Below are 24,414 nucleotides of genomic sequence, written 5' to 3'. Positions count from 1 at the left end.
GTTAAGCACCATAATTAAAAAGTGGAAAATGCATAAAATACAATAATAATTTGATATATAAATTAGGATGTAAAAGAAAACACAGTTATGTAAAGCAATTGTAGAAGTTAGGATGTTTTAAGAAACACAGCTAATGGATTAAATGTAACTTCCCAAATGGGGAAGTATTACTGTAATGTACAAAAGTGCTTACAGTATATTGTACATTACATTACCTGTGACCACTGGACACATGTTACATTCAAGGAAACTGTATGGATCAGACACTAAAAACAATTAAACCTGGACATTTACGGCAGTTTAATTATTAGTCCAGAGATCCAGGAACAAAGGAGTGCTCCTATGCTGAAAGAATACACTATGGTAAGTGCACAATCTAAACTAATGCAACAAGATTAGGTAACAACGATGGACCCACCTGGGGACCTTCCATTGAGGAGACTGAGGTTATTCCTATGTATTATTTCTGGGAATTCAGATTTGGTTTCAACTGCCGGGGGAGTTAATTTTATAAGACCATTCCAGTAATAACTACCCTATGCATATGTTTTGTATCAATAATCTGAATATGTCAGAAACCAAGAAGCAGTTGAAAACGTGTTTTTTACAAGCCCATTAAATTATTTTTAATGTAAAATCTTAATCTCCAAGGCATAAATGAATTGTTCTGGAGTACAGACCCATTTTCACAGCGCTGTCAGAGGTAAAGCAACATAAAATGGAAATAATGCTGTTCTTTAAGTAACTGACTTGCTTAAATAAGTAAGTAAATATAGGCTCCTTAGTTACTTTCCACTGCTGGTGACAAATAAAACCTTTTTGAATCTTAAAACAGAAGTTGTTGCAACACATCGTCAACACCATAGACTGTTAATATTAATATAGTCTATGGTCAACACTGGTTTTATTTTGAAACTCATAGCCGGAAATGCGATATTTCAATGTGGCTGACTTGACAATGGTGGTCACTAGCTAACAGGGACAGCAGCAGCTCAGGCAGGACAGCGATGGGCCACAGCCGATATTGAACCCCAATATATCAAACTAACGCCCGGACTCAGCCGCCAGTGATGGATACACGATAGTTACGGTGTTTTATGCTGTTTTGCGGCGTGTTTGTGTATAGTTTCTGAAGGAGAAGCGGCAGAGTTTAGCTAACTTGGCAGAATTGTTCTTCCAGGGGGGAGGAAGTTTTCTGTGGCGGAGGAAACATAATAGGAAACCGGGGAGGGCCGAATTATCCCGACATGGAGGACTCCGACTCGGCCCTGGAGAAGAATGTCGCTGACCTCACCGTGATGGACGTGTATGACATCGCCGCGGTGGTGGGCCAGGAGTTTGAGCGCATTATAGACCAGTACGGCTGCGAGGCTCTGTCCCGGCTGATGCCCAAAGTGGTGCGGGTGTTGGAGATCCTGGAGGTGATGGTGAGCCGCAACAGCATCAGCCCAGAGACCGACGAGCTGCGGCTGGAGCTGGACAAGCTGCGGCTGGACCGGCTGGACCGGCTGGAGAAGGAGAAGAAGCACAGAATGGTCTCACACACACTGCACACTGACAGCCCAGATCACTCAACACTACACTGGTTATAGCTGGACATTTAGATTAACACACACACACACACACACACACACACACACACACACACACACACACACACCAAATGTAACCGGGCCACAGAGTTACTGTGATTTAACCAGAGGTGGTGGAAGTATTTAGATTCTTTACTCTACTAAAAGAACCAAACATACTCAGTGTTACTTAAGTTAAAGTACCAATACCGCTGTAAATGCTTTATAAACATTGACAATGTTGCTGAGGTAAAAGTATTAGTACTTCTCAATAACAAGTAGGCCTACAAGTACTGAATTAAAATCTTACTTCAGTAAAACTAGAAGAACCACTGTAAATATACTCCATTTAGAGGTGGGATTCTTCACTGATCTCCCGATTTGATTATGATTATCACGTCAGCGATTCGATAAATTTTTCTATTAAAGCCATGTAGGATATTTAATTCATAGCTTTTCAAGCTTCTAAAACAACATTCTGCAGTGCTCTAATACTAAATAACTTGGATTCATAAAACTATACAGCACTGAGCACATGGCACTTCCTGAATGTGCAAAACATACCAGAATATGTTACAGAAATGTTGTTAGACCTACATTCAATTGTAAACAGAAATAATCGATTATGAGCCTGCCGATTATCGATGCATCGATTATTTGATTAATTTCAACACCTCTAACTCCATTACAAGTTAAAGTCCTCCACGGAAAATGTCAGACAAATAACAATATGCAAGTAGGCCTATTATCAGGAAAATATACTCAAAGTATCAATAGTAAAAAATGCTAATTTCCGGAGCCGACCTGACTCATAAGCGAACTAAGCGGCTGCTTAGGGCCCTGTGGCTACCAGAGGGCCCCCCAAGAGTGCTTGTATGTCCCACAATAGAGCTCATAACAGAGCCGGTCTATTTAAAGATAGTGTTTCTGCTAATAAGTCTTACATTAGTCTTTAAATGCAAATTTGAAACTAATATTTACAATACACAAGTTGGTTTAGTGCCAAGTGCAGTGGCAACATGTTACAATGTGGAGAGTCCCCAAACCAAATCCTGCTTAGGGCCCCCAAAAGTCTAGGGCCGGCCCTGCTAATTTCAATGCAGAGAAATGTGATATAAAAATGTAAAAGTTCTCCATTGAAAACTTAAATAAAAGTATGCAAGTATTATCCTAAAAGCTAAATTACTAATGCAGGGAAAAGGCCCCTTGTGAGTATGTCTAATGACATTATAAATCATGTACATTACTTAGAAAAAGGCTCTAGGAACAGAAACGTTTTTTAACTTCTTTTTGAACATGAAAATCCTTATTAGTTACTGGAAGTTTGCTGAGGATTTTGTTAGTGATGGTTTTCTTGCCTGTGTGCAAATGTACATGCTCTTACTTATCTTTTTTAACAATGTTAAATAATGGTATAATACCAGTAGTATAACATAAGATCATTGTTACTCATGCATTCATGTTTAGATAGCGTTGTAGTCGGTTGAGATGGGAGCTCATCTTTAACTATTAACTACTGGTTGTTGCATTGATTAATCCATTTAGTCTTTGGTTGTGTAAAACGTGAGAAAATAGGGAGAAAAGTCATCAAAGTAACCTGGACCTCAAACTGACATCTTCAGATGTCTTGTTTGGTCCGACCAGACGTTTAAACGTCATTTGAGACCAGAAAAAGCAGAAAATTGGCACATTTGAGAAGCTAAAACCATGAAATGTTTGGCATTTCTTGTTGACGTAACTCCCCCAGTCAGATAGTTGCTGTTTGTTTTGTTGGCTACATGATGACAGCCGATGGTGAAGTTGTCGCTGACTCAGCAGGACACTTATTATTACACTCCAGTTATATTGGTCCAATGTGTAGTCAGCAACATATCTTCCCCGGTAACTTGAATCAACAGTCTCTTTAAAGGCCCAGTGTGTAGCTAGTTTAGTTGTTCATTATCAAAATCTGTGTTGCCCGTTCACCAACGTGTCCTTTTCCATGAATATTTACCTCCACCATCAATTCCACGTATTCCTTTTGGCTGGAAATTTAACATTTGCATTTGCATGAACTGGGGTAGACGCTCCATATTCATGCTCCATCTTGAAATGCGTTAGCCGGTGAGGGACATACAGGACATACTGCTCCACCTTTGTGTGTGTGTGTGTGTGTGTGTGTGTGTGTGTGTGTGTGTGTGTGTGTGTGTGTGTGTGTGTGTGTGTGTGTGTGTGTGTGTGTGTGTGTGTGTGTGTGTGTGTGTGTGAGGGACATACAGGACGTACTGCTCCACCTTTGTGTGTGTGTGTGTGTGTGTGTGTGTGTGTGTGTGTGTAAGGGACATACAGGACGTACTGCTCCACCTTTGTGTGTGTGTGTAAGGGACATACAGGACGTACTGCTCCACCTTTGTGTGTGTGTGTGTGTGTGTGTGTGTGTGTGTGTGTGTGTGTAAGGGACATACAGGACGTACTGCTCCACCTTTGTTTGTGTGTGTGTGTAAGGGACATACAGGACGTACTGCTTCACCTGTGTGTGTGTGTGTGTGTGTGTGTGTGTGTGTGTGTAAGGGACATACAGGACATACTGCTCCACCTTTTGCGTTTTCTCGTGTCACATGATAAACTCACAGGTGCTGCTAACGCTGCTAACTGGTATCGTAGCTTCTCAGCCCCGGTGGCAAGTTTGAAGAAGGAAACATGGAGGACCACACGTATTCAAAATCCAAATTTCAGGAACAGGAGTCTTCTTCTTCTTTGCCCAGAAAAAGAAAAAGGAGATTGAAAAGAGCAAGAGACCGGCTTTTTGAAGCGTGAAGGCTACCGTAGCTGTAATACGTACTTTGAACTGCGTGGCGCGAGAGAGTTGATTGCGATATATGATCTCAACGCTAGATAGGAGAAATTCCCACACATTGGACCTTTAATGGATCTGAAAACAACTCCTAGACCTTTGAAATGTGACAATGAGCCCCAAAACCCTGGTTTAACCTTTAACAATGTCTTTTACTTTATAAACATCAAGTATTTTTATCAGACGTGTATAAAGTACTAGAAACCTAACTAGAGCAGCTTCACATCACAGGGTCAAACATCCAGATAAACTAAATCAGCTTTGTTACTATACAGCTCTGATTTTTATCAAGTGTAGAGAGTAGTAAAAAGAACCATATTTCAACTGCAAAGATTAATCGATTAGTTGTCAACTGTTAAATTAATCGGCAACTATTTTGATAATAGATTCATCGGTTTTGAACGATTATTTTATGAATAAAAAGTAAAGAATTCTCTGATGTCAGCTTGTTACATGTGAATAATATATCTAGTGTCTTCTCTCCTCTGTGACAGTAAACTGAATATCTTTGAGTTGTGGACACAACAAGACATTTGAGGATGTCATCTTGGGCTTTTTGGGGAACACTGATCCACATTTTTCACCATTTTCTGACATTTTAGAGACCAAACAACTCATCCATTATTCAACAGATTAATTGACTATGAAAATAATCGTTAGTTTGCATCCCTAAACCATATTTCCCCCCTGAGACGTAGTGGATTAGAAGTAAAAGGTAGCATGGAAATGGGAATACTCGATTAAGTACATGAAAGTGGTGCTTAAGCAGCTGATGAGATCACTTTAAACTCCCTATCGAGTATCACAGACACACTGTAGGAACATGGTGGTGGTTTTAAATCAGGATTACAGCTCAGAGTGCTATAAAAAAAAGTGGACATGCAAGTTTGTCGTGACAGTGAGTGAGCCAACGGGGGAACGCAGTCACCGGTTCACTGATTAACTGTGTCCCATGAGTGTGGTAAAGTGATAAAGTGGTGAAGTTTCCGGAGGTGACAGCTGATTCTGCCGTGACTGAGAGGTCAGAGTCAGCTTACATGGTTTTCACACGGAAAACCTCACATCTACAGCAGAATGACATGCTGCTAATCTCTGAAAGAAGAACCAAGAATCTCTGTGTTCTTGGTTGGGGGAAGTAAGGGGACTTTACTTGGAGTATCAGTTGTACGTGTAGGGTTGGCCATCGTTTGGATTTTAACAATTCTGATTCCAATTCTGATTCCGGTTCTGATTCCAATTCTGATTCCGGTTCTGATTCCAATTCTGATTCCAATTCTGATTCCGGTTCTTATCGATTCTCGATTCTGATTCTTTTGGCGTTTTTCCATTACATGGTACCTGCTCGACTCTACTCGTCTAGACTCGACTCGGCCGCGGTGCCCGTCCTCCATTTTCCATTGCATATTTAGTACCGTTGTCACTACTCCGCTGTGAGTCGCGCATGCGTCACTTTGCGACAAGTAGCCTACAAGATGCTAACGAGAGACTTCTGTAATGTCAATACAATAAAAATGGACCTACATAACGAAGTTCGTTCACTGCTGGCTACAAGTCAGCAATCAGACACAACAAAGGCTGTCACTTGAACGGCGTTTTGAGCTAACGTTAGCAATCAAACAATCCGAGAGAGCTACAACGTTTTTTGAAATGATTTCCATCTTCTGTTATTGTTTGTAAAGAGAAAAGTTTATTATTTTATGGATTTCACAAATTTCATGATGACATGTTATGTCGCAAACCGTTAAAATCTGAGCATGCGCCACTCACATCTGCACTCTACTCACATCGGGTAGTGACCAAGGGGGTAAGCTTCGCTTCAGAACTCGAACTTCCGATGGCGCCATTTTGTTGCTACAAAGGTATCCCCTCCTGTTAGCATTCCACTGACCGCCATTTTTTTTTTTACGTCACTCGACAGAGAATAACTTTACATCTGAAGCGTTTAAAGACTCTATTTGTCCGTTGTTTATTTCTAAAGAAACACGACAATGTATAAAAGGCTCCATTACCTTGTACCTCACGTTATGGCTCCGTAGCAGACGCTTTTATAAAAATAGGCTAACGATTGTGTCATAACCACGTGACTTACTGTCACATAATAGAGGAATTACCGTATAGTACAGGAGAAGCTCACAGGCAGTTTGGACTTACATTATCTGTTTAGGTTTAATTACTAATGTTAACTAGCATGTTAGTGATCAATAATTAGCCTGTGCCTATGTTATCTCCTTACATATACCTACGCTCTCCGTCTCTGTAAGATTGGGAATGATTGAGATTTCTCTCGGCACAGCTACCAGAAGACTTCACACTTTCAGACAGGTTGCTCACGTCACATCTACGTTGCCGCTGTCAGTTGGAGGCTGCGCAGTAAAGCAAGAGATCACCGGAAAAGTGCTTCTAATAGCCTTCACTGGTCTCCGTCCAGAGCAACGGGGTCTATTGGTCCATTATTTATATATATATATATATATATATATATATATATATATATATATATATATATATATATATATGTGTATGTATGTATATGTATGTATGTGTATATATATATATATGTCAATGGTAGTGACACCACCTCATGCCTGAGGCGAGCGTGACTGGTTGTCATAGCGACGCCGCAGGAAACTGCCGTGACCTAACGTGACACACGCACAGAACGGCGAAGGTGTGTTGTGTTTTTGATTCTCGGCATGTGGCTGTTTGCCAGAAGACAAATTTAGTTTCAAAAGGAAAAAAAACAAACTACTGTATTTAAAACTGGCGAGTTTGTTCAGGGCACCCCGGTCTGTCGCTAGCATGATGACGCAGTGACTAGTGACGATTCTCTCCAACCAATCAGTAGTCTGCAGGTTTTCACGTCACCTTTATGTATCGCCTCACCTCGCTTGGAACCTCGACGGAGGTGGTACTAAAAAAAACACCTGTCGGCAGGTACCAGGGACTTTTTTTTTTGTAATGCAAACCAAAAAAGGCGAGTAGAGGCAAGTCGAGCAGGTACCACATGCTTATTTTCACAAATAAGAGGAACGTTTTATTTTTATTCAATGGTGGGTTGCAGTTTTACCGGGCTTTATCAACGTAATATAAATAGATGTACTCCTGTGTACTTACTGATTTAATATTTAAAGGTTTCATTTGTCACATGCTCCAAAGCGTGCACACACAGCTAAAAAGGCTTTGTAGAGTAAACATAAGATATAGAAAAAGAAATAACGATTCATAGATGAAAAAATTATAAATATACTAGAGCTGCAACTAATGATTATTTTTATTACCATTTAATCAGCAGATTCTTTATTCATACTGTAGATCCTCACAGCCCAAGGTGACGTCTTCCGGTATCTTTTTTTGTTGTTTTTTGTCAGACAATCAGTCCGAAACCCAAATATATTCAGTTGTATTATCATGTCTGACAAAGAAAAGCATCACGTGTTCACGTTCGGAAGCTGGAATCAAAGAATGTCTGGCAATTTTGCCTAAAAAAATTACAATTATTCAATTATCAAATTAGCTTCAGATTAATCTTCTGTCAATCGACTAATTGTTTCAGCTCTGAAATAGATGTAATAAAAGTCTTAAAATACTTTAAGTATTTGCCCAGTTTGAAGGTGGGTTTTGCAGCGTTTTCCACTACATGAAGAAAATTTGTCGATTAGTTGATTTAGAGAGAGTTTATTTCAGACTATGATTAACATTTATTAAGCAAAAACGCCAAAATGTTCTTTGGTTCCAGTTTCTGAAATGTGACATTTTGCAGCTTTTTTTGCGTTATTTTTTTCTTCATTTATTTATTTATTTTGACAATGCTCATTAATCAACCGCAAAGCAACTGTACATGAGCCAGAGTCAGCTCAGCAGGCTATGTATATAAAAATATCATCATTTCATTGTAAATTGAATATTTTTGGGTTGTAAACAGATGGCCAGATTAAAAAAGCAAAGAAATACCTCATATCTAAATACAGATGACATATCAAACAATACAAAATTAAACCAATTAAACAAACAACAACAAAAAGAAGATTAAAGTTTATTTTTGCCATTTTCTCTCAGTTTTCAGCACACACAAGCTAAAAGGAGTAAACCTATAGCTTTACATTTATCCAGAGAGCTTAACGTAAAAAAAGAACTCTTTCAACTTTAGCAGTTTTCAACATCCGACCAGAAATGTGTGGGCTTCATCTCTTTTCGGCTTCATCACTTTTCCTGCTCTCGACTGGTAAATTGTAAACATAGCGTATAATTAGAGCTCTGCTCAGTGCTCTACAGGCATGTAATATCGAGGCCGAATCCGATTTAAGAACACAATGTAGCTTTTCTCTAAATACGAACGGGTAAAACCTACCCAATGCTGATGTTTCTTTGAATCCATTTAATCTACAGAAATGCATCGTATTCTGTAAAATCATCTTATGTTTGTAGCGTCGCTGTCCTGTGAGAACCACGTATCTCTAAAAAGTTTTAAAACTTTTCATGGCGTCGTAAAAACAGCCCTGCTTTCAGTTTTGTAGCGTTTCATTTCACAGTTGATCCACAAGGCTTTTTTAAAGACTTTATTAAGCTTAAGAAGTAGGAGAATGTCCTCAACACAAAGGAAGACTTCATCCTTCAAATTATGACAAACAATCAACATCAACACATCATGTCATTTGAAAAGTAACTAAAGCTGTCAGACAAATGTAGTGGAGTACAAAGTATAACATTGCATAAAATGGAAATACCTAAAATTAGTACTTAAGTGTACTCAGTACACAAGGCAGTAGCTCACACCATGGGGACTCGGGGGGGGGGGGGGGGGAGACAGAGCAAAAACAATAGATTTTACCCAAAATGGATTAGTGAAGACACAAAGAATGTCACACACAAAATGCAGAAGCATGAACATGACCAACAGAAGGGTGAACAGTTATTTTATATGGCCACGTGTAATAGATATGGTCAATAATCTATAACTCCATATAGCAATGTTACATCCCAACTCCTCACACACACACACACACACACACACACACACACACACACACACACACACACACACACACACAGCTGTTCACCACAGCCTACAACCTCCCTGAGCTCTATTCCCCCAGTAATTCTGTCAGGTGTCCTTGGGTTTTGTGAAAGGCGCTGTAGAAATCCAAGTTATTATTATCATAATAATGGTTAATATATAATATTGCGTGTGTGTTTTGATTGTCTGAGTGCAGGACCTGGAGCTGGTGGAGGACGTATGGAGAGGAGAAGCTCAGGACCTCCTGACCCAGATCGCTCAGCTGCAGGAGGAGAACAAATCCCTCCTCACCAACATGTCCAACAAAGACCCCATGAGTGAGGAGGACCTGCAGCGGCATGAGGGTGAACACACACACACACACACACACACACACACACACACACACACACACACACACACTGAAAGCAGAGTCCATTAACTTTAGATCCTGAAAATCATCATCACAAATCAGTTGCTCAGTTGCTTTACACGTTTGTTAGAACAATATCATTTATTTTACATTATGGCCACAGTGGAGACCTTTTTTTGGGGAGGATGCCTTACAAATATTTAAAAATATAGACATGATGTTTCCTGTATGAGGATTTGCTGTTTATTTCTGTTTTATAACATTATAAGCTGAAAGTCTTTGGGGTCTTTGTACTGTTGGTCTGAAAAAAAAAACAAGACATTTGAAGACGTCACTTTCTGGGACAAAAGTATTCCGGTCATTCATTTAATTAAAAGTAGTAGTAGTAATACTCTGTTACATGTAAATATCATACATCTAATTTTACTGAGGTAAAAGTTAAAAGTATTATCGTCAAAATGTCTGGCTGCAGCTCTTTACTGAGACCCTCGCTGAAACTGTCACTCGCTCTCGCTCTCTCTCTCTCTCTCTCACACACTCATTCACTCACTCACTTACATACATACATATACACACCCACACAAACACACACACACACACACACACACACACACACACACACACACACACACACACAAAGGAGGCCTTCTCTTGTGTCTGAACGCGAGCCAGTCTTGTCTCTGCATCAGAGGCTCTTTTCGTGGTTTCACACAGAGGACACAGTCACCCTGACACACTGTGGACAGACCAGGCTCAGTGTTCAAGCACACCTGCTACACACACACACACACAGACACACACACACACACACACACACGTGTGGAACGTGTGGGTAACCGCTGCACAACTTAATGACTTTTCTCTCCCAATAAAAACATATAAATAATTTTAGGGCTGCAAAGATTAATTGATTAGTTTGTCAACTATGAAATTAATCTATTTTGATGATCGATCAATTAGTTTGAGTCCTTTGTTATGATTCCAGCTTGTTAAATGTGAATATTTTCTAGTTTCTTCACTCCTCTGTGACAGTAAGCTTAAAAAACAAGACATTTGAGGACGTCATCTTGGGCTTTTGGGGAACACTGATCCACATTTTTCACCATTTAATGATTTTATAGACCAAACAACTCATCAATTAAATAATCAACAGATTAATCGACAATGAAAATAATCGATAGTTGCAGCAACTATTTGTGATATAAATCTACTTTTGCCTGCCTGTTTTTGTTTGCATGTACAGTGCTGTTGGCTCACTGTCTGCCCTATGTGGTCACCAGGTATGACGGAGAGAGAGAGGCAGGTGATGAAGAAGCTTAAAGAAGTGGTGGACAAGCAGAGAGACGAGATCCGGGCCAAGGATCGCGAGCTCACGCTGAAAAACGAGGACATAGAAGCAGTAAGGCGACAAACTCACCACTTCGACAAGCGCTGGCTCTCATACTCTGGACGTATTTTTTATAATTTACCCACAACTCTCTGTGTTCCTGCAGCTCCAGCAGCAGCAGTCTCGCCTCATGAAAATCAACCACGACCTGCGCCATAAAATCTCCGTTGTGGAAGCTCAAGGGAAAGCTCTGATTGAACAGAAGGTGGAACTGGAGGCCGGGGCTCAGGCGCGCGGGCAGGAAGTCACTGCCCTTCGGCAGGAAGTTGCACGCTTAAGAGAACGACTTCAAGGAAACCTGCCTGCCCAGAACCCAGAGGAACCCCCACCTCTGCCCCCCTCACCTGCAGAGGTAACGCAGCACAAGAAACCAGTAAAAGAGCTACATCTGAGGCTGTAGTCAGAATTTAATATTGAAATGTGTTTGAATATATCTATCATTGTGTTTGCTTGTAAACGTTAATGGCATCCTGCTCTTAATCTTTCTTTGCTGTATCTTATCTTAAAAAACTGCCAAAAAAACTCAAGACATGTTGGGAATGTACTTGCTGAGAGTAAGATTGATACCACTGTCGTGTCTGTCCCTTCAATATAAAGCTACAGCCAGGAGATCGTTAGCTTAACTTAGCATAAAGACTGGAAACAGGGGGAAACGGCTAGCCTGGCTCTGTCCAAAGGTAAAAGAGACCTGCCTTGTTCCAGCACCTAACCCCCCCATAAAACCACGACAACAAGAAACTACATATAACAGTTAATTAGTGAGCTTCAGAGGTGCTCTTAGGATGACTTTTCTATCTTTGGACAGAGCCAGGCTAACTGTTTCCCCCTGTTTCCAGTCTTTATGCAAAGATAAGCTAAGCTAATGGTCTGTGGTATCAATCCAACTTTCAACAAGAAAGCAAGTAAGCGGGTTTCCAAAATTGTTGAACTGTTCCTTGAAGTCAGAAGTCCAATGTTCTCATTTAGAAGAGGGCTAATGACTTCTATCTGTAATATGTTAACCAATAATTGTCCACTAAAGCTATTTATCTTTCCCCAAATTGCAGGTGCACATATAAAAGTCTGACTAAAACATATAACAACTAGAATTGCTACATAAACAGATAACAAAGTGTCTTTTACTCCGCCAGCGTGGTAAAGCTGCTACGGTGGTGGTGGGGGCTGAGAGCTGGTCAGACAGACCTGACCCCTCTGAGCTGATGTTGGGTGGGTTTGACCCCTCCCTGCCTGGTTCCCTCAGCCCAGAGGGACCCCCAGAGGATGGGAATGAGGAGGCTGAGGACGAGGCAGTATTGCTTTGGGTAATGCAGAAGTGCTAGTTAGCAAACCAGAGTGGTGTGATTGTCCCGGCTCTCTAACTCCACCCCTGCACTCCCACTCCCAGAGCAACAAACCGTATCAGTAGAAAGAACCACTGACTGTATACAACTAGAAAAAGAATACACAAAGCTAGTAGACTAACATTTGGATGGCCCGTGAGAAGTGTTGAAACAGCTTGGCATGGTTGTTAAAGAACTAACGGAGTGTGTCAGTAGGATTTGACGCCCTTCTGCCAACTGGGTGAGACTTTCTGAACGACTGCACCGATGACCTTTCTAAATATAGATCACGTCGAAAGCTCGGCTTCTAACCGCACTTGAAGTTGTCCTTTTAATGCACCATGATCCTGAAACACTGACTACATAGAAATGGTAGTTGAAAGTCCAACTGAAATGAAATAGTTTTTTTTCCCCACTACATCATACATATCTGGGGTCTCCTTTTATAAAACAAAATCTAAAAATCTAAAAAAAAATCTGATTTATAAAACCGTGCGTACACACATCTGTAAGCAATGTTCCCTTTATAAATCACAGATTACCCACAAGTGTGCATACTTGAATCAGCCTCTTATCCCGCTCTGTACCCCCATAAATAATCAATGCAAAGCACCTTATGAAAGCTGATCCGTATGTTAATGACTCTGGCAGTTGTTCTTTCATTACGCCGAATCATGAAGATTGGCGGGGAAAAAGCCTGTTCTCGCACAGTGTAGGGAAACCTGATCTATAGACTACATATATATATATATATATATCTCCAAAATGGCAAGCATTACGGCACTCAGGGACAGCTTCGATATATCAGACCTATATGATAAGATAGAACTAAATATTATATCCAAACAAGCCTTAGTGATAAAGATAAAGATTATAGATAATATTTATAAAAACCACTTCGCTGTCTGCCATTTCCCTCTGGAAACAGCCGGTTGCCCCCAGAGTGGCAGGGACCGGGATATGGCACGGTTCCAGTGCGTTGCCCTCTCTACTGGACCCAATTCCGTACAGAGATCCAAGAGCACAGATTTAGGGAATTTAAATCGACATATTAGCCAGTCACATTCATGGTCCCTGAAATCTCTTTCTCTCTGGATTCTTCCATTGGCGTAGTCCTCCTGCAGGGCCATCATGCAGCATTACGCATGGGGGTCACCGCAGTATTTATATGTTTACATACAATTTGTGATTGTTAACACCTTGCCAAAATCACAGCATCAACTAGTGGTATCCCCCACCCCGAGATACAATTTTAAGACGAAAGTCTAATAAGTAAACACACTTTTCTTCATGCAGGTTCGGTCACAAACTGTATTAAAGTTCGGACCGATAACGAGGACATTAAGGGGAATTGCGCGAGAGCTTAACGCGAGAGTATTTCCAGACTTTGACATTTGATGATATATGCACAGTATAAAAGACAGATATTTAGTTATTTACACTGTGTTCTGCCGTTATCTAATGCTAGGGTATTTAAATGCTATCCTGTATTCCGTGCAGTTGGGGCCATCTCCTGCGCTCCGTAGCGGACAATGTGACGGTGAGACCGTACCGATTACATATTAAGAACGAATTGATATAAGATTTGAGTAGGATTTTCCAAGGTGTTTATGGAACAATTATCACTCAGTACAAGCGCAAATAACACTGCTGGATTTAATCTTCATGACAACGTGGATGATATGGAGTAAGTTTTTCATTTTGGATCAAAAACTAAATGTGATTCCAGTTGGACTTATAATACGTATTAATAAGAATAGTTGTCTGGTTGGTTTTTGTTGCTCAGTGCATGAGTGACTTCTGTCAGCCGCATGTCTTGTTAAAAATCTTTCAGGTGATTTTTTAAGAGTGACAGTGAATGTCTCGGGTGCCGAGTTAAAAAACAAACACAGTGTTACCTTAAAGGGAGGAGGGAAGGGCGAACAAATGTATCGGAACAAGGCCCGATGTCTGACTTAGAGTTCAACGTTTGCCACCAGGAGGCGATGTGCGATGAGGACATGCCTGCTGTGTTCCAATATTTTACAAAGGTATCCTCAGTTCCTTCCCGCCTACGTTCCTTCCTTCCTTCCTTCCGTCCTTTTTCTCTGGTTTTGTTTCCTCTTGGTGATGCATTTGTCCGTCGGGCAGGAGGCGATGTGCGAGGAGGAGACAGGAGGCTTGGACCCAAAGGACCCCAACCGCCCCCGGTTCACCCTGCAGGAGCTGAGGGACGTCCTCCACGAGAGGAACGAGCTCAAGGCCAAAGTCTTCCTGCTGCAGGAGGAGCTGGCCTACTACAAAAGGTATACTCACAGGGACATGGAGTACAGGCCAAAAGTTTGGACACACCTTCTCATTCAATGCGTTTCCTTTTTATTTTCATGACTATTTACATGTTAGATACTCACTCTCACTGAAGGCATCAAAACTATGAATGAACACATATGGAATTATGTACTTAACAAAAAAGTGTGAAATAACTGAAAACATGTCTTATATTTTAGATTCTTCAAAGTAGCCACCCTTTGCTTTTTTTTAATAAGAGAAAAAAATCCACTAATTAACCCTGACAAAGCACACCTGTGAGGTGAAAACCATTTCAGGTGACTACCTCATGAAGCTCATTGAGAGGTGGCTACTTTGAAGAATCTAAAATATAAGACATGTTTTCAGTTATTTCACACTTTTTTGTTAAGTACATAATATAAATAAAGAAACACATTGAATGAGAAGGTGTGTCCAAACTTTTGGCCTGTACTGTAGGTGTCAATCTGAGGAGATAGTAGGTACATCCCACGTCCCTTATTCGATAGCTCCTCGACTCCTCGGTCCTCGGCAGAGCCGGAAGTCGTCTCATAGCCGAGGATACACGAGAGCAGCCTTCCCTGAAGCCGTGCAGCTGAAGGAGTTGCTAACTCCGCCCAAACAGCTGACGTATTCATGTGACGCTTCAGAGGAAAGGACGTCTCATCCCTCTAAAACACATTTGCTCGTTGCTTCTCTCCTCCCGTGATTTCCTCGCGAAGGGAGGCGAGTGGAGGAGTCGGGGATACAATTTAAGGGCTATGGGATGCACCTAAAGTCTCATAATAGCGTACTTATGGCCACGTCTTTGTTTTGCAGTGATGAGACCGAAGATGAGATCGTTACTCCTTCCCCGTCTCCTTCACCTGAACTGAGGACTCGCTCCCGCTCTTCTGCACAGCCAGAGTCAGGAATCAAACGCCTGTAAGTTTTCCTCGTATGACATAAAACACGTATCACACGCCTACTCTCACAGACTTTTTGCATGCGTTTAGTAAAAGCTCATTCAAATTATCCCTTCATGCTCAAACATTTAAATAACAAATCAAGGTGGTTCTTTATTAGAGAAGTAGCGTCTATTCACTAGCAGAGCCAGTCTTTTGGGATTATTACAGGCTGATAACATTAGCTTTGTGATAATATTTTAAGAGAATTCGCTGCGGTTGATATTAAACGAGGTGACTTCATAATGAGTCATTCATTAGAAATAAAGTGAAAGCAGCTTTACAAAATGTCATCACCCATAAAGTAAACACAGTAACCCAAAATTTAAAATATAACAACAGGAGTAGTTGTTTTAGCTGTATTACATTTTTTTTTTTTACTTTTTACAAAAATACCTTCAGAGATTATAACTGGAAACAGCTCATACTGTACATACGCCCCGCTTCCTGCGTTTGTTTGGCCTGAAAAAACAAACCTAGCAGCTGACTAAAATGTCAGTTAAACTCTGCATGTTTTAGCGTGCTGCTTTGGTTCATGTCATAGATCAGAGGAGTCCTTTTTAAATTCTGACTAAACACGATGACTTCTTTTTAAAATTGCTAAAACTGAATTGAATGAATTTGAATTTTGTGCAAATACCAATGCTGATGTCTGAACGTGTTGTCACATTATTTGCATAAATAGGTTAAATACACACAGTGGTGCTCATAAATAAATAGCCCCACATCATCACATACCCTTCACCATACCCCCCACATCATCACATACCCTTCACCATACCCCCACATCATCACATACCCTTCACCATACCCCCACATCATCACATACCCTTCACCATACCTAGAGATTGGCATGGTTTTATGTCAGTTAGCCTAATAGCTGGTTTGATTTGCATTGAAAGATGATTTTATGGAAAGTATCCCATGCCAATCTCTAGGTATGGTGAAGGGTATGTGATGATGTGGGGGGGGCTATTTTAATTCCAAAAGACCAAGGGAACTTTATCAGGATGCATAGTATCCTGGATCCATGAAATAACTGGCCTCTAAAAATAAACCTCTGCCTGCCTCTATGGGAATTTAACATAGGGGTGGACTGACTTATGCCCCCTGTATTTTAAGGAAGAACATTTATTTATTTACGATACATTATTCATTCACAAAGAAAACTGATGTCCTTAAAGGTTGGATTTTTCCTCATTTTTTTAATTAAGGCATTAAGATCAATTTCCAAAAGATTATTTTTATTTTATTGCTCTTTTTAGTCAAATTTAGCATGGGTTCGTATACTTATGAGTACCACTGTACATGGCTTTACACTAATAAATTATAAGACCACTTCCTGAACAGCAATCATGATCATCTGATGGATTTATTATTAGTAGTTGATAAAATTCTGCGGTTGGTTTGGTGGCTTTTACACAACAAATAAACCGCACAAGAGTCTGCATGTCAGCGCACCGAGACCAACCTTTTCAAGTGGTCTCAGTTCGGCTGTTTGGTCCGCACCAGGGTTCAATGACAGCTGTCACACCAGCCGAAATGAACCGCACTAACCTGGCAAACAAACCTGAGTTTGTTTCAAATGAACCAAACAGGTTAGGTGTGAAAGCACCAATAGGATCAGTAAGTGTGACAAAATAATCACATTAACAGACGGTTCCTTTTTTAATAACTCTTTAGAAGGTTGTGCTTCAAAAACCGTCTTTGTGTGCCGAGCCTTTTCTTCTGTTTGAAATCATTTTACGTATTTCTATCAGCATTTGCACACAAAAATGCTTGTTTTTGTCTGTCAGCTCTATCAAGGTTGTGCACAACAATAACAGAAGTCATTGTTGGCAATAGAAATCTCTATGCCTCAGGCACCTCTAACAATGTTCATTTATTAACTAAAAACACACAAGTAAAAGCAAAATCTGAATCTAATAATTAATAAAAATGAACTAGTGCAAGTTAAGATGTAGTGCTAAATTATAAATAATAAAATGTGAATGAAGTCATACAATTGAATAATAACGGTTAGGATTAGTCCCTGTCCTACTCATGCTGGAGGCGTTAAGTTTAGCTGAAGCCTTAATGTAAACAAAGATATTGCGGGCGCCGTAAACACAGATGCTTACCTAAATCATGAACCAAAACACCTCAGCACTGGTCTCGCATTGCCAGACCTTCCTCCAAAGCTCTGCACAAGAGGGTCTGGCTAGTGGGATGGGAGAAAAACGTGCTCTGGTTTATTGGCATTTCTTTAAACCAATCACAATCGTTTTGGGCGGCGCTAAGCTCCGCACGGAGCCACGGTGCCTCTGCAAAATAGCCTCAGGAAGGAACTTGTTTTGGTGGAACATGTGTACGTTCAAAATGTTGTTTTAGTCGTGCAACAGAAAACTCAGATTGGACAGATAGTCTAGCTAGCTGTCTGGATTTACCCTGCAGAGATCTGAGGAGCAGTTAACCATAGTCCTCACAAATCCACCGGAGGTTAGAACGCCAACACAGAGAAAGAAGAAGGTAACAGACATCGGCCGAAAAGACGTGCATCTGGCTGAATTTCTGGCAGCAACCCAGGAAGTTGAACGTCGTGGATATAGACTACCTCAGCACAGACAGAAAACAATGTCGGCCTGACCATTCGACGGTAGAGCTTATTCTTACGTGTGTGGGAATGTGTTACGTGGGAACTTCCTCCATGACCTTGGCAGCATGTCAGTGCTTGAAGCAGCACTGTCTTATCATACAGCTGTTTCGTCTCTCATCATCTACGGAGACACAGAGTGGAGGTTATGTTAATAAACCTCTGCATATATGCGCCCGGTCTACCAACTGAGCTAACCGGCCACAACAACACCATATTTGTGTTGTACTGCACATTGCTGCAGCTCCTCTGTTCACCCTGTGTGTTGAGCTCTCTGTTTTAGCTACAGAGTGAGACATCTCACTTCTGTTCCAACTTTGTTGGGAGTCGCACATGCTCAGTAGCTAGGTAAGGACTACTAGCCAGTCAGAAGCAGAGTATGAGGGCGTGCCCTGACAGTACCTAGGTAAGGACTACTAGCCAGTCAGAAGCAGAGTATGAGGGCCCTGACAGTACCTAGGTAAGGACTACTAGCCAGTCAGAAGCAGAGTATGAGGGCCCTGACAGTACCTAGGTAAGGACTACTAGCCAGTCAGAAGCAGAGTATGAGGGTGTACCATGCTAGCAGCTAGGTGAGCATTATAACGTGTGTTACAAAGTGACCACGTTGGTCTCTGAAGTAAAGGCTGGACTACAGTAGAGCTGTTTGGAGCAGTTGGTGAACAGTGTTTTCTGTTGGAGATGGTAAGTCCCTTTGGGGGGGACTTTGGGCTTTTTCACTTTGTAAACCTACAACGTGAACAGAAAAAAGATATATAACACAATAAAGAGAAGGGAAAATGCCAAAAAGCAGAATATGAGCACTTTTTCCTTTTTGAACATTATTTTTTTCATTCAGAACAAAAGACAAAATAAGAGTTTACTTGCAAACTGAATGTGCAAAATAATAGATTTTCTCAATTATTCAGTTTTTGTGATAGTAGCTGAAATCGTAATCACAATTAAACTTTTCGATTTAATTGTACAGCCCTAACTTACACCAACTCACCATGATGCAAAACAGCAAAAGAAAAAAACAGCAGAACGCGCTAAAGCATGATTTCTTTTGGTTCAATAGGAACTTTACGTGAGGTTTGGAACCAAGGTTGATGTGGTCCCTGTCTCCCCCCTCCCCCCTGTTTGTCTCCCCTCCGCTCTCTTCTCTATATATCTCTTCCTGTTTGTGTTTGTGTGTCTTTACCTTTGTGTAACAGGATCTTCACAGCCATTATGCCGATGGTGGCGGCTGGTTTGATCCCAGATGACCCCACTTTACAGCCAATCAGACGTCTCATATCGCTTGTATGACTCTATATTTGGTTGACTTCAGAGTCTGTCACTCTCTCAGCTAACAGCCTCCCTCCCCTTGCATGTGCCAGCTTTTCCCCCACCTTTTTTAGTATTCTGATTGGCTGATTGTGGGGTTGTCTTTTCATTGTCCAATGGTTTGATTGTGGAAAATAAAAATCAGCCAGTCAGAATTTACATGTCGTCACATATTGTCTTTTCCCCTCACTGACCACAGTAATAACATGTCTGCACCTCTAAACTCATATCAATTATCCTGTTTTAATTTCCAAACTAAAGCGCTTATAAGCTCTTTTGCATTACTTGGTGATTAAAACAACTTATAACAGACCGTTAACTCATCATGTTTTTATTATTTATTTATTTGTGTAAAAGCCAAGCTCAACAACTATTTTCTGACAAATAGGATCAACGGTCCAGGATCAAAGACTTTTACCGTTACAAATAACATTACAATGAAAGATACAGATGGATACTTATAGAGCTGCACAGATTAAACGATTAGTTGTCAACTATTTAATCAATTTTCAAAATAGTTGGCAATAATTTATCGGTTTGAGTCATTTTTTATTGAGAAAAAAAAAGTAAAACTTCTCTGGTTCCAGCTTGTTAAATGTGAATATTTTTTAGTTTCTTCTCTCTTCTGTGACAGTAAACTGAATGTCTTTGAGTTGTGGACATTTGAGGACATCATCTTGGGTTTTTGGGAAACACTGATCCACATTTTTCACCATTTTCTGACATTTTAGAGACCAAACAACTCATCCATTAATCCAGAAAATAATCGACAATGAAATGAATCCTTAGTTGCAGCCCTAATATTTACTCACAGATTATCATTCTGGGTGTAGTTACTGTCTCTGAGGTAGGCTATACATTAATATTCACAGCTTATTATCCGTTTTCATCACCATCACACACTCCACTGAGGGATACAAGCCCAGCTCCTCTGGCTCCACCTACAGCCTGTAGTGTGATTTGCAAAAATCAACCGCTCCCTGTTTAGATGCACCAATTGCAAATCCAACCATTCATTCTCCCTTGTGGGGGGAGGGGCTTAGGAGACCGTTTTGGGCTTTAGCAGAAAGGGGAGAGGAACTGAGAAGCTGTTGATGTTCACATTTTTTGGCTAAGTCCTGGATCTTCACAATCCTACTTATGGAACCTTTTAAATATGAAATATAACATTACTGACAAAAAAAATTAAAACTTATAATTCAAATGTGTGTATTTAATGTAACATACAAGAGGCATATGTTCCACTAACACTGCTTTACAAATGCCCGATATGCACTGCACACACTGCATACATGTTACTAAAGCACACTTTGATGTCACTGGACATCCCATTAACGCCTCGGTCTCCTCTCCATCCTCTCCATCCTCTCGTCTTTTAGGTTTAGTTTCTTCTCTCGTGACAAGCAGCGTAACTTGCACCGGAGTGAGCAGTTTGACGGCGGCTCGTGGACGGGGAAGGAGGACGTGTACACAGAACAAGCCCAGGAGGCGTTGCAGCACTTGTAGAGCCGCCGGACTGGAAACAAACTCCAAAACTCTTAACACTCCTCGTCCATCACTCGAGTTCCTCCGGATCCTGACGTGTTTTCGATTGCACACCAAAAAAAACCCTACCAGTGACTCGCACTGCGCCTGAAAATATCTTGGTTCTTGAGGTGAGACAGACAAAGTGAGAGTCACCTAGAATGAGGCTCCAGCTTGGATAGAAGTTTATTTAATCACCTGAGAATACTATATAATATACAAACAGTGTATCTCAATGAGCGATGGCATATACTAAGACTTTAAAAATGTTAGAAAATATGTTGGTGCCTGAAGGGTTTGACAGAATCACACACGATTTATACGTGATCTGCAGAGAGGGTTATCTCAAGTTGTAGGATTGAAAGTAGAAAGTTGTTGAATGATATGTTGAGTGGGTGAAAATGACGACACAGATGAAATCTCTGGGCATAAAAGCGTGCCGCAAAGTTCCATCTAAAAATCACACGACTCCAGATGTTGTAGCGTTTGCTATTCCATGAAAATGTAGGGTTTTACCATATATTACGACCGGCGTAGAATAAAGAAAACGCACACTTACTGCGGTTTTCTCAAAAAACGAAAGCAATGTATCCCATTTAATTTACTTGAAAAGTCTTTTCCTTGTTCATGTGAGCAGCTCGTAGGTCCATCACCAGCACTGTCAGCAAATTCAAACTATGCAGCTCTCCAAATCTAAAGAGTTTTTGGGGCTTTGTGTACAAAACGTTGCATAGAATCACAATTTTAAAAACGTGTGTACATAAAAAAATTTACAAATGCTTTTATTCACATTTTGAAGTAATAGTAACTCAAATTTTACTTAATTTAATTTTGAGTTACCCAACAAATCACACTCCATCTGTTATTTAGTCAATGTTATTGTGTGACTTTTGTGTTTTTAAAGGGTTAGTTCGGAATCCCCAAAGTCACACAATAAGACAAACTAACTATATGATCGCGGCAGCGGCAACTCTTATACTCTTATACTCTTATATTCTGTTAGGTAAAATGAGTGTTTTTGTCAAAGGAGTCTGGTGGCTTTGACCGAGAGCCTAGCGGCATTAGTTCCCCGTCGTTCGGGCTGTCTGACAGCAAGGTAAAGCTCTGAAAATATTTCAAATGAAAGTGATGTAGATGAAAACTGATTGTACATGTTGACTTGCTGCGTTTATGCATCATTCATACAAGGCCTCAAATAGAAACGCAGTGTCAAAGCTATGTTGAAGTAAAAGGGCACCATGTAAAATCATGAAGTTACATAGAAAGTAATATTTAAATCTTCCTCAGATTGTGTTCAGGAGTCGGCTGAGAAGTTTAGAAATGACAGAAAGTTGATAAAGCTGAACTGTGGTTTTCCATTTTTATTGTTAAAAATGCTAACCTCTGGTTGAGGCTTCTGCTTTATGACCACTTACCTTCACACTTAACACTGAGAGATGTCTTCCACCCTAAATGAATGTAAAATGACAGGAACGCTATAATGGGTATCAAAGCAGCTTCCCCTGTTTTACATTGTTCACCGCGTGGTAATGATGAGACAGTATCATATTCTAGATTAGATCGAAAAGTCAAAGGGATCTGCACTATTTAGACATGAATACATTAAAAGGGAAATCTGGTCAACGTGTCCAAACACTCGGGTTCTGCAGCTCATTATTTAAGTCCGTGTTGATCACCTTCCCCATGTGTGTTTCCCTGATTAAAGTGGATATTTCAAAGATTTAATGAATGGATCAGTGCTTTATTAAATGAGCTGACTTTTATTCAAAAAAATCGGCTTTGTATATAGTGGTACAATGTCTTCCTCTGATGCAGACGTAGCCTACACTGTAAGTCAGTAGTCGGCTATACAGTGGAGTTGCATGTGAAGTGGTTTGGGGTCCTTCTGTAAGTAGTTTTGGGTTATAATTTGGTTTTGAAGAATTCTACAAGCAGCAATACCACAGGCCAAGCAATCGGCCCGTTCCAAACAGGCACATTTTCTTCTTTTTTTATAAATTTTTGGACATTTTTGCCTTTATTGGATAGGAAAGCTGAGATGTAAAAGAGGAGAGAGAGGGGGGAAGACATGCAGGATAACCATCACAGATCGGACTCAAACCCTGGACCTTCTGCGTCGACGAATAAACCTCTGCATATGTGCGCCCGGTCTACCAACTGAGCTAACCGGCCACCAAACAGGCACATTTTCAACGGGCTCTGTACTAGTAAACTAAACTGAACAGCATTGTCCGGAATTGTCCATCACATTACATTGTCCAGTTCATTCGAACTACAGATCCGCTACCCAATCTGGCAAACTGTATAATGTAATGTAATGTTACGGACAATTCCACTTCCAACCTGTAGGGGGACCGAGGCAGGAAAAGTTACCTAGTTTGCTTTAATATTTTAAGACGCTACAAACCATAGACATATAATAGGCTACAACAAACGATATTCAGCTACAAAAAAAGCCTGAAAAGTCGGGAAGTTAGAACGGAATTACGAGTTCTCGTCTCGTCACGTTACTGGCAGCTTTCAGGACGTTGCAGACCGGCTCGTTGCAAGTAGCTGCAAGTTTCAACCTCGTCTCATCGCGCATCTTTGGTCTTCTTTTTTATGGTCACTGGTCGGAACTGGACTTGAAAGCCGAGCGCTGATCTTACCGGATCTCGGAATATTAAACATCCATCCATGGGGAATCCAAAGGGGTTTACCGTTGCCCAGCAACAGCTGGTAAACTGAGCTGCTCTGTGGGTGTTTTTGATCCATGCAGCTTTGATCTGTGTACGACTTTCATCTACGACATCAGATTGTAGATTTGGCACACAGAATTGAACTTCTACACGCCATCTGCCATCTTACGTCAAGGAGGCAGATTCAAATGTTTGGCAAGCATCAAGAAGTATCGGCCAATGGGCTTATTTAACAGAAAAAGGTTACAATTCAAGCTTGCAGGTAGTTAGTTATAGCTGCTAAACATATAATACAGCACAGTCATGTCTGGAGAAACACCACCGACAGAAGAGATGCCAGAGAAGAAGACAGGAGTACAGGGCAGAAAACAAGCCAGAGACGCTCCCAGGAAGAACTAAATATTGGTGGATATGTGGAGCAGGCCGACTCTGAATACCGCTGTTCGTCACCAGTTACACCTGTCTCATCAGAACAGCAGACAGACAAGATACCGGACTTAACAGGAGATACTGTTCGCCCATTAATTGAATCCTTTTTTTTAAAAGATTGACAATAGAACAGTGGAGAG

The 24,414-nt window shown here is 40.8% G+C and overlaps 1 protein-coding gene across 6 annotated transcripts; it reads left to right on the top strand.

Moving 5' to 3' along the window:
* Positions 1-959: 959 nt before the first annotated feature.
* On the top strand, positions 960-22,892 carry rilpl1 (Rab interacting lysosomal protein-like 1). Of its 6 annotated transcripts, XM_028601954.1 has the most exons (10): positions 960-1,535; positions 9,615-9,762; positions 11,051-11,169; positions 11,264-11,509; positions 12,288-12,458; positions 14,456-14,506; positions 14,607-14,761; positions 15,582-15,686; positions 19,532-19,619; positions 21,023-21,110. In XM_028601954.1, the coding sequence occupies exons 1-10, from the start codon at positions 1,248-1,250 to the stop codon at positions 21,026-21,028; spliced, it is 1,377 nt and encodes a 458-aa protein (XP_028457755.1). In that variant the 5' UTR covers positions 960-1,247; the 3' UTR covers positions 21,029-21,110. The 6 variants fall into 6 exon arrangements, with proteins under 6 accessions (XP_028457755.1, XP_028457754.1, XP_028457756.1 ...); XM_028601953.1 differs by lacking the exon at positions 19,532-19,619 and having other exon boundaries at positions 21,023-22,892; XM_028601955.1 differs by lacking the exon at positions 21,023-21,110 and having other exon boundaries at positions 19,532-19,625.
* The last annotated feature ends 1,522 nt before the right edge of the window (positions 22,893-24,414 follow it).

Source organism: Perca flavescens, chromosome 16, assembly GCF_004354835.1.
Source record: "Perca flavescens isolate YP-PL-M2 chromosome 16, PFLA_1.0, whole genome shotgun sequence".
Taxonomy (NCBI): Eukaryota; Metazoa; Chordata; class Actinopteri; order Perciformes; family Percidae; genus Perca; species Perca flavescens.
This window is presented reverse-complemented; position numbering and strand designations above follow the sequence as displayed.